General features: G+C 53.2%; 1 protein-coding gene across 1 annotated transcript; it reads right to left on the minus strand.

Annotated features, from left to right (window-relative positions):
* Positions 1-5,718: 5,718 nt before the first annotated feature.
* CRYGS (crystallin gamma S) lies at positions 5,719-11,004 on the minus strand. Its single transcript, XM_075032218.1, has 2 exons — positions 8,028-11,004; positions 5,719-5,991 (listed from the first exon to the last, which is right to left on the minus strand). Exons 1-2 carry the CDS (start codon positions 8,334-8,336, stop codon positions 5,719-5,721), a joined length of 582 nt encoding a protein of 193 aa, XP_074888319.1. The 5' UTR covers positions 8,337-11,004.
* Between the last annotated feature and the right edge of the window lie 68 nt (positions 11,005-11,072).

Raw genomic sequence — 11,072 nt, forward strand, 5'->3', positions numbered from 1 at the left:
ATTGTGTTTTTTCCGAAAAAACAGACCAGGTCTTGGCTCTGCACCCAGGTGGGAATACCGCAGTGTCTGTGCAGATGTCTTGTCCTGGCTGGGAGGGCATCTATAGGATCATGTTCCTGCCATGGAAAGATTTCCTTGCTAAAACACCCCTGTGTAATTCCAAGTAGTCTGGGACAAAAGAAAAAGCTGAAAAACCGTATGTAGGAAATATGTAAGCAGGATGTAAATACCTGCCAAGCCACGCAGAAGCGTGCAGGGAGCAGTAATGCAACGGGGCAGAGGGTCTTGCCCAAGCTGGTCCAGCAGCAGGGAGGTGGAAGGGATGCTCTGCCCACCTCTTCCCTGCTGCCCCCCCCACACACACACTCCTGCAGCCCACTGCGGTTTTCCCTTTGCAGGGCAGAAGGGAGCCTGCAAGCAGCACCAGCCCGAGCCCAACACATCCCTCTGACCAGGGCGGAGGCCAGCACACAGTCTCCAGGCACATGTGGCTATCGTAGAATTTGCTCTCCAAGAGACCAAGAGCATCCAGAAAGAGACCCAGAAATTGAGCTCAGCTCTGTGGCACAAATTGACCAGGTGGAATATAATCAGTGCTGGGAACTCTCAGATCCTTTCCTTCCAGTACCATTCACAGGAGGTGCTCAGCCATGCCTGTCAAGGCAGAGCTTTTCACATAAAAACTGATCTAAAATCAAAGAAAGTTTAAACAAAAGGGTTAAATATCTCCTCTTCCTTCTCCATCTAAACCCAAAGCAATTAATTTTAGACTTAGGAAAGCGTTGTTTCGCTTTAACTTCTACCAAAATGTCCTTGAATTGCTCTGGTTTGCTTTGACCTCCTTCTTAAGCCCCCCTCAAACACTGCACATCACTCTGTCTGCACATTCCCCCCTCTTGCACATCGCTCCTCTTTGCACATCGCTCTGCTTGCAGGTTGCTCTGGCTTGAAAGCTGCTCCTCTTTGCACATCACTTGCAAGGTCTTGTCTCTTCCATTTGCTTCTATTGCCCTCTGCTGGGGACTGTCAAAGGGAAGGCTGATCCCCTGGGCAGTGCCTTCTCCTCTCCATCGTCCCTCTGCAATTTTAGGGGAGACGCAGAACCACAGGTTTGGGTGCCAACCCCTCCGCGCAGCAGTGATCCCTCATCACCACTCGCATGTCCCAGAGAGGCAACTCTCACCCACAGCACTGCACACCCACTTGTGGACACAGCCAACCCCGCGCACGGCCAGCACATCTGGCCGAGAGGATGTGCATGACACTGGAGGGGTCTCCAGGATGTGCATGTGGGTACACAGACATGTGCGAGATAAGAAGCAGCTCAGCTCTGTTATTGCACCTACTTGTGCACAGCTCAAAACTCTGCGCACCCAGAGCTGGGCCAGACTTGACCCACAAGCTCAAAGCAGGTTGGACAGAGCTAGTCTGGAGCATCACCTCCTGACATGCTTTGCTCTGTGCAACCTTTGCCTTTCAGCCGGCATCAACAGGGGATGTGTAGGGTGGTTCATGCATAAAACAGAGGAAAACAGGACATCGGGAAGGCCTGCACTGGCAAAACCAAAGTACGTGCTGTAATTGCTGGTGAGGACCTTCAGACACTGCCCAGGCATGGTCTAAGGCAGTGGCTGAACCTACAGGGCCTTTGGTTTCAGCAAGGAGATGATGGGAATTGCAGGATGCAAAGCAGCAGAGCTCCAAGGGAACTAAATGGCAATGAAGCGTTGCCCTGAAGGGACACTACGGCATCTTAAATGACCTTTGCTGGCAGAAGAAAGGTTCATCAAGTTGCTAACGCCTCGAGACTGAAGAGCAACAGCAACACCAAGAGAAGACCCACAAAACCCTGAGGAGCGCTGTGGGCAGCACGAAAGCTCGGGCCGTGCGCACAGCAAGCAGCAAGGAGGATTTTGGCTGCAACCTGGGAGCATCACCACTGGAAAGCCTGGAAGAGGAGGGCAAACACAGGAGCATGGGTTGATTGTGTCACACCCATCACAGTGAGAGCTCCGGCCAAGCCTCTGCCGTGGCTGCGGTGCCAGCAAGCTTGCACCATTAGGGCCTGGGAGCAATTTGGGGGGGGGGGGCAAAGCTGAGCGCGAGCATCCCACTGGGGCTGCGCAGCAATCTCTCCCAGCCCAGGCAGAAACCTGAAGATGTGATGCTCTGTCGCGGAGATAACCATGCCCCACGCTGGGCTGCCACCAGCCAGCTCAGAAAAGGAACAAATTGGCAGTATCCAGAGGAATATTCTTCATTTCCAAGCATATCACTTCTGTCCTCTGGCAAACCCCCCCCCCCCCAGCTTTTTAGCAGCTTTTGCATTTCATCGGGCTGAATCCAAGGTGCAAAAGGGGAGGGAAGAAACTGGAGACCATTTTCCTTCGAGAACTGGGGAGATTTCAGTGGCAGAGAGATGCTGCAGGGGCAGATTGAGGCTCTCCCATGTGGTGCGGGGAACAGCGTGGGTCTGCACGCAGAGCTGGAGGGAAGGCATGGGCCAGCAAGGGTGGGTGGGGGAGCAGGAGAAAGGGAAGCTACCATCCCACCAGCCCTCGTAGAGGATGTCCTGGGGTCCCCTGGGTACGGCCAGCTTCAAGGGGGACAGCCTTTCCCCCTTCAAAGCGGTGCCACTTCCCACCATTCCCCAGTCCCGCCTGGACCTGCTTCTCCCCAGCAGCTGGATAAAAAGTTTGGAGAAGAGTGGTACAGGGAGGAAAAGAGGGAAAAACAGCAGCAGGTCTTTGGGCACCAAGGGGATGGAAATGAAGGTGGCTTCAAGATTTCAAAGCCAGCCAGTGCCCCTCAGTCACGGCCAGCGCTGGACAGGCTGAGGAGGGGAAACAGATGCCTGCCTGGCAGTCTCCGCTTCCAGAAGTCCTCGCACAGCCGTCAGATTACAGATGATGGAGAGGGATGCCTTATACCAATTAATTCCCAAAGTGTAATTAACATCTGGGCCAGCTCCATGTGATCCCCAGCTGCTAATGAAGCATGGCACCGCTTTAATTCCTGCTACGCTGCACCATCTTCTTATTAAATCCAGGAGTAGGTTCCATCACATTTCCCTTAAAGGGAAAAAGGAAGGAGAGAGAAATGGAGCAGGATTTGTCTCAATGAAATATGATAGATTAGAGTTTGCTGGATAAAGAAAGTAGGAGTGGGGGGAGGGCACGAAATGTGAAATTTCGTAGGTGTGTGCATGCGGGCGGGCATCTGTATATTCTCTCGCAATGACCTCCTTACACCCCATCCATCAGCCTGGGGTTGGCTTATTCTAACTAGCAGAGTCTTTTCTCGTGTCTAACAGGCCCATCAGACACAATCTGCATGCCAATTACCAGAGCAGACCCCCTGATACTGAAAAATGGAAATTAGCTGTCAAGCAAAAAACGGCATCAGCAGGCTGGGTTTGGATTGCCTGTGCTCCCCGCTCGCTCTCGCTGCCGCTCATATCCATATGCACTCTGCTCGGCGTGCAGCTGTGACAAGGGAGCCCCCGATGGAAAAAGTAATCTAGAATCATAATAAAATAAAAAATAATAAAAAAACTCCCACCCAACTAGCATATTTTATTGTTACTCACGTTAGTTGCCAACATTCAGGGCACAATGCAAAATTCACTGGAGGGCAAGAGCCAGCCGGAGGAGGAGGGGGGAATAGAGTTGGGATAATTGCATTTTCGCGGTGGGTAGATCAAGCGATGTAAGGGAAGGACGTGGGGAGGAAATATTACTGTAAGGGCAAACCAGAACCAGGTCTGGTTCCTCCAATGCTCTGTGGTGGATATATGCCAGCAGCCATGGGACTGTAGCACCCCAAACCTGCCTGCTGCAGCTCTGGCACCCGCTGCAGGGTGGGACAAATCCCACCGCAGGGGACATAGGATAGGGAAGCACACTGCCCAGGCAGACACTCCCCAGAATAAAGGTGGGAGGTGGTTGGAAATGTACTGGCCAGAGAAAGCCTACCTGCAGGAGATTTGCCTTCCAAAATGGGGATGGGCAACAGGCTCTCTGCAAGAAACAGCAGCCAGGCCATGCCTGAGCTGGTGCCTTGCACAGGCAGGAGCCGGCAGCCCTTAGAGGTGCTTGGAGAGCTTTGCCAGGAGACAGGGAGAAAAAAGGGGAGCTGGAGATGGGTGCAGGCAGGGCTGGTTGGTCCTGGAGAAATATTTTGGGGAAAAATTCAGCAAGACCCAACCGTAACACCAAATTGTCTGCATCCTCCATCCTGCTGACCTGTGATGGAGAGGTGACAGAGAGGAAAGGCAAGGCAGGACAGAAGTTGGTCAAGAAGATGCATCACCCTTTGCAGCAAAGAGCTGAAACAGGGCAAGGGGCTAAGGTTGGGGGGGTGAACTGCAGGGTCACAGCAGGAGGAGGAGGAAGGCTCTCTTCAGCCCACCTTTGTGCTGGGGGAAGCCCGCGGGGCTGGAGCTGCCCCTCACGGCAGCTCCTTCCCACTCCCCACCGGTAGCTGCATTCCCAGGGGGGTCGCAACGCCACGGCTTGACAAGCATCACTTAACCTGCCTCCCTGCTCTGTAATAACCTCATACATCAACCAGGAAGAGACCGTGAGCATGGCTAGAAGGGCTCTGCATCTACATCCAGCGTCATTATCCCAAGGCCCCTTGGCTTGATATGCAAACAGGCTGCGGGTCCCTGGGGTGCCCAGGAGGAGAGTGCCCTGTGCAGCAGACATCAGTTATTCCTGTGCGGGAGGCTGCGCATGGGCATGCGGCAGCGGCGTGGACCCAGCCTGACATCTAGCAGCACTGGGCAAAATGGGGTGCTTCAGCTGGTGGCAAACTGGGTTGACTTGGGAGCCCGATGGCCCCCTCTGCTCCCTGCACACTTCAGGTGCCCAGGGACCTCTTCCTGCCCTTCAAGATCATTCAGCAGCAACCTCCCACCCCAGGGCAGCTTTCAGAGGCACTCACCATCTCTGTCCACATCCAGCCTCTTCTTCCCCTTTCAGCTGCCCAGCTTGATGCAGTGCTTAGCCCCATTTTAAGCAGCCAGACCCCTTGCCTCACACCTACAAGGGGCATCCTGTACCTGACACACTGGGCTGCCGGGGCCCCCAGTACCCCCCATGGAGACAGCAGCTGTTTTTCCCTCCTGCCCCCTCGGGGATCCCTGCCTCTCATCTTCACTTTCCACCCCGGTCCCATTGCCCCATGCATCACAAGAGGGACATGCTCCTCCAGCAACAGGACATCTGCTGCCTGCTCAGGCTCCCTGGAGGGGTCTTGCTGCACGTGGCATGGATGCAAACCTCATCCCTTCTCCCCAGCCACCAGCAGCCCCTTCTCCTGAGCCACCACGGAGCAGCAACAGAGCAAGCAGGGACTCCCCAGGGTCACGACATACTGAGCTGCCCACAGCCAGCACCAAAAACTGGAGTCCCAGGGACAGGTGGCCAGTCCAGTGGAGCAGTGGGACCAAATGCTGGAGCACAAGCTCCAGCTTCAGGATGGCTTTTCCCTGGAGAGGAGCAGTGGGATGGAGGGGAGGGTGCCAACCCAGAGGAAGGAGATGACAGAGGAGATGGAGACAGTCAGGGCTGGCTTAGAAAAGGCTCAGCTCCACACCAGCTCCCCCAGGGCAGGATAACTCGCACACAGACCCCAGGAATAAGTAGGACAGGCTGAGCTGAGCGAGTCAGTTGCTTTATTGACGGCCTCCGGCAACCCAGTCAATGGGCTGCCTCACTCGGCGATGCTGCGGAAGGACTGAACAGCGGGGCTCGCTGCTCCCCACTCCACGGGTTTGCGGTACTCCCCCTTGGGCAGCAGGTACTGCCTGCCCCGGTAGTTGGGATGCTCGTAGAAAACCCAGACGCCCTCCAGCACTCTGCAGGCATGGACCTCGCGCATGTGCCACTCCTCCATGACGGAAGGGCAGTCTTCGGTGGCTTCAAACATCTGCCCGCCAAAATCTCCCTTCTCAAATACTTGGATGTGGCCCCGGCCTCCACTTGGCTAGAAAAAGGGGAGAGAAAATGGCAGAGCACTGGAGGGAGGCACTGACATGTTCCCAGCTCTGACAGTCACCAGCGGATGGGAGCAGCGCTGAGGCACGGTCAGACTCAGATCGGGTGTAAACCGCACCCCTCCCAGCACACCAGGACAGGGCTAAACAGCTCACATCAGCCCCCAAAAGTGCAGCGGCAGAGGCAGCTGGGGTAAATCTTGACCAAGCATCATGTGCAAAGAGGGCATAAAAGCACCGAGCTGGGGCAGAGCACTTTCAGCTCAAACCCTCACCGCAGCCCCAGTTTTGCAGGCAGGAGGGGTACAGGGAGGGATGAGGCCACATCAGCAAGTGCTGGGCTCTCTATCCCAGGCAGCCTGCCCATGCCGCTGCTGGCTTGAACCCTTCAGCCACTCCACACGAGCATCAGAAGAGACGGACCCCCTCCACTCCCCACTCCTCCAGGCAACGAGGAGTTTAATGAGCTGGTGACCCCAGCTGGGTTGTATTACAGGAGAACGAAGCGCAGGTATTTTCCACTGTGATTTGAAGTACTGCGTTGCCTGAAGGCACTGCGGCAGTTTTAATCTGCCGCTGCCTGGACACCGTCTTCCCCCGCCTCCCCCATCCGCCCGAGCCCACTCTCATCGCCAGCCCCTGCCGAGCTCTGTGGGGTCTCTCAGATCCGTGCACTGCCGCTGCGGCTTCTCTAGGGCACTCTGACCTAACACCTGCGAACAGCGGGTCACCGTGCAACCTCCTCAAGCGCAGGAGGAGAAGCCAGGCACCAGGCGGACATGCAGGATAAGGCCTCCACATTTCATCCTGATGGAGGAAGCTGTGTTGCTGTTACATCTCCCATGGGTTTTGGCTCCAACCCTTATGCCAGATCAGTGCTCTGAACTGGCTGGAAACTCTCCCCATCCTGTGCAAAGGGAATTAGACCTAGCTCAAACCCAGAACAGGCTCAAAGTGGTGTTAGACCTCCTGCGTAAAAGCAAAACCCCTTCTCAGCTGTAAGACCTGCTCCATGCAATGGGAATCCATGGCTGCGCTACTCAAGTCAGCGATGCACAGATCCCCACCGATGTCTGCCCCACTGCTGGCAAAAACACAGCAGCAGCAGTCAGTGTCTCAATCCCAATCCACGCTCCATCCATGCTCCCATCCCTGCCAGTTTTAAAGGGTGCTTCTCCCCATAGGCTTCCCAAAGGAATCGTTCTCTCTGTTCCTTTCTCCCCCACCAGCATTTCCACAGGGTGTAAACGCTGCTCACTGTCAACCTACATTTATCCCATCTCCTTCTGGTGGAAGGACAGGTGCTGCTGGAGGCTGCAGAAGCACCTTGCCATCATCAGTTAGGAGGGGATGAGCATAGTCCTGTGTTGCAGCGGGGAGACACGTGTTGCTCTGTGCTCTCCTAATACCAGAAGACACCAGGCTGCTCCAAGCATGCCCAAGGAGGGCTTCAGGCATCCCTCCCACTCCTGGTCACTCCGGGTCTGCACCTGTGGCTGCTCTCCCTGTGCCCAGAAGGGCTTGGTGACACTGAGATTCAGTTCCCAGTATCAGAAGGGAGCCCTGGCTTGCTAGACAGGCAAACTGCCCCTCATTCTGAGCGCTCCTGCAAAATCTACATCCCACTGTTACAAGCCTTGGGCCTGCCATCAGATTTGGATCAGCTGGCAGCACACCAGGGGAGAAGGCAAGAGGCAAGCCTCAGAGCGACCTGCCTGGACACTGAAGTCCCTAGAGGAACATGCAGATAAAACTCCACTGTTGTTCCTATGGAACTCACCTACAAAGCACTCAAAGGGATCTGCTTTTTCCAGTTGCAGTCGAGTGGGAGAGATTTATCTTCTCCACTCACCAAACACCTTGCCGTTCCTGAAGCAGGACTGTGGGAGCAAACCGCCTATAGCCATCCTCTCCAAGGGAGCTGCCATGGGTCCCCAGGAAGATGGGGGCCACCCACAAGCATACTGAAACCTTTTAATGATAGGTGTGTAAATTAAAACGTCCCTTGGGAAGAGGTCACACTTACTATCTGGACGGCTTTGCAGGAGCCGAGGCGGTCGTTGAGGCCCATCCAGTGGTGGTAGTCAGGATACTCCCCATGCGTCAGAACATACATGTTCCCGGAAAAGTTGGGCCTCTCATAGGCCACCCAGGTGCCTCCATCCACCCGAATGGAGTTGCAGCGGCTCAGGTAGGTGTGAAAATCGGGGCAGTCGCTGTCGCACTCATAGCAACGGCCTAGGAAATTCTTGTCTTCATAGAAGGTGACCTGAAACACAAGCAGAGGAAGGAAAGCAAGGAAGTTCCCCATCCCCCAGCACATGCCTGCATCCATATTCTAGCTGCATCACGGTGTGAAGTACCCGAAAACAGAGTCCTCAAGATATCAAAAAGTCATCAAGCCTAACCATTGAGCAGGATCAACTGCATCCCAACTAACCCTGGCAGCCGATTCACCAGTCTGGCCCCAACGCCTCCAGCTGCCACCAACGTCTTGCCCTTCCCAGCACGTAGTTCTGTCCCAATCCAACCCAAAGCTCCCTTGGTGAAGTCCCTGTCCTCTTTGCAGCAAAACACTATTAATACATTTCCCTCCCACCTTCTCCAGATCAGTAGTTACTAGATTATGGCCAAGGAAGCCGTAAGTTGTCAATGGACTGTACTAAGCAGCATTTCATTTATATTGGCTTACCTAGTGTTTGCAGTTAGACCTATACTGATAAGAGGGTGGTGAGGTCTCTTTCCTCCTGGGTCACGTCTTCTAGCACTGCGATTGTTCTCCTTGTTCCCACTCTAACAGTCCACAGCTTGCTTTCTCAAAAATCAACACCAAAAGCTGGACATCATGCGAGCTTTACCAGTGCCAAGAAAAACTAAAGGAGCGCTCCACATATGTGGGGGATAGCACAGTTCTTCAGACATCCAAAGTTGGCTTTTTCTGTTTTCTGCATTTGCAGTTGGCTTCTTCCATTTTGGTTGCTGCAAGTTTGCTATATGGCTGACAAATTTCCGATCTACCACCACATTTCTTTCCCAAGAGCTGCTCTACAGCCAGGTAGCTGACTGCAAAGCACTTTGCTAAGGGACACTTTTTCCCTACTTGATCACAAACTTTTTCAAAATGATCTCAAGAGCTGGTGAGCAAATCCCATTCCTCTTGCCTGAGGTATCACCAACCCAGCCAGCCCTAGAGCAGCGACACATGCTTTGTTCAAAAAGCCCTTCATGGAAATATGGCCAAGCCCTAGACCCAGACCAGTCTTTTGTACAGCCCCATTTTTAGATCCTTCCAGATGACAATTATTCATCAAAAGCTGCTCTTTGCAGTAAGGGTTCCCAAACCATCATGTCTATTTTGACTATATCCCTTGCTTGCTTATGATGTGGTGCCAGACCATGCCAAAAATTACATTTGTTTGACGTGAATCCATCTCAGCAGATCCTTTTCAGCTGCACCCAACCACCAGCCCGTCTTCAACCTTAAGAGGAGTTTGATTACTTACTCCAATGTCTTTTAGAGCCTTGCATTGAATCAACTGATGCGCAAGTTAGTTGATCCAATGCAGTGCATACTCAAGACAGCATTTCACCTTTTACAGCCTTCCAGTACAGCATCAGCCCCATACATGCTGCTGGGTTATTTGGTAGCACCTATGACTGCCTCAGCCAATTCCCCCAGATGCTCTGGAGAGAGTTTTTCTGGCCACAGTGATTTAAACATCTAACATGCAGTACTCCATAATCCATTTTCCCCATAGTTTTTCCATAGCTTGAGTATAAAGATACAGGATCACCTTTTGCTCCTAGCTGGTTGTACTTCACCTGTGGTGCTTTGGCTACTGGTGTTCATCTAACATCACCGCTGTTAAAAATACTGTTCATTGTCACAGTTTCAACCCAGGAGATAAGACTCAAATCTAGGACAACCCACTCTTTTTTTTTTTCCCCACTCGCTTTGTGTTAAAAAATAAGTTTGCCACAGTTTTCCTAGAGCTGGTTGGTCAGTGTGTCCCACCAGCCTGACCAGGTACCTGTGGAGTCAGACTAATCATGCCAGAGGATTTATGTCCTTGGTCTTGTGGCCTGTTAGTAGACCTTTATTAGGATAATGTTATTTCCCTCACATTTTCCTCTTACTTTCAAGAGGCTGATCTCCCATTACGAAGCTGCCAGCACATACAAAGCAACCTGTCCCCACGTCTCTCCCTCCTGAGCAAGCTCCTCCCATCTTCAGTGCAACGGAGAGTTGGGAGATCACTACCATCTTTCCAGCAAGTGACTGAAGTTTGTAAAAAGGTGTGCACTAAAATGTCCAATTCCTGTTTTTCCACACTGCTACTATTGGGTAGTTAACCATGCTGGTCAGCCCTTGCCAGCCACAACCCTGCTGTTGTTTTATGGATCCTGCCTCTGGATCTTTGTCCCTAGAGGTATCACCTGAAAAATCTGCCAGCATGAGCCCAGAGGCGATACCAAAAGCCCTGCTCGCTGAGGTTTGGCAGTCACTCACCACCAGTAATCCTCTTCTTGAAGGCAGTGGTCCAGGAAGCCACAGCACCCCTGTAATACCCTCCACAGGGAAGTACACAGGGATGCATCTCTTAGCGGCTCAGCCATTACCCTCCCCACTGGGAAAGCTGAGGAGCTCTCACCCTCTTCAACCTCACTCCCCAAGCTCTACAGCCCCTTCTGATCTGCAGTCCCACTCCTGTCCACGCAGGAAGCATCCAGCACGGTCGATGATGAATCCTGCCCAACGTCTGTAAGACCACAGGTCTGGTCTCCATGCAGGCAGCAGCCTGCCCAGGCAGAGGTATGCCTTCTGCTTCACAGCAGGGTGACTGGCAGTAGGAAAAGAATGGGTGTCCATCACCTCTGGTCCTGGTTCCTCATGAGCTGCCTTGATTTTGTGGCTGGCATCCAGCAGCACCAGCTCCTCTTGCGATGCCCTACCACAGCAACTGTGCGTGAAGTTGGTTAAGTTGGCCTTTAATTTTGTAACAGAAAAGAAAAGCTCATTTGATGTTCCTTCCCCACTCAGCCTAACACAAATGAACTTCAATTTGGCAAA

Source organism: Buteo buteo, chromosome 7 (assembly GCF_964188355.1).
Source record: "Buteo buteo chromosome 7, bButBut1.hap1.1, whole genome shotgun sequence".
NCBI lineage: Eukaryota > Metazoa > Chordata > Aves > Accipitriformes > Accipitridae > Buteo > Buteo buteo.

Coding starts and splice junctions, on each gene's coding strand:
- CRYGS (XM_075032218.1), bottom strand. CDS start 8,336: ATGGATGCAGGCATGTGCTGGGGGATGGGGAACTTCCTTGCTTTCCTT. Junction 5,992..8,027: donor CCTGCAAAGCCGTCCAGATA/GTAAGTGTGACC, acceptor CCCTTTTTCTAG/CCAAGTGGAGGCCGGGGCCA.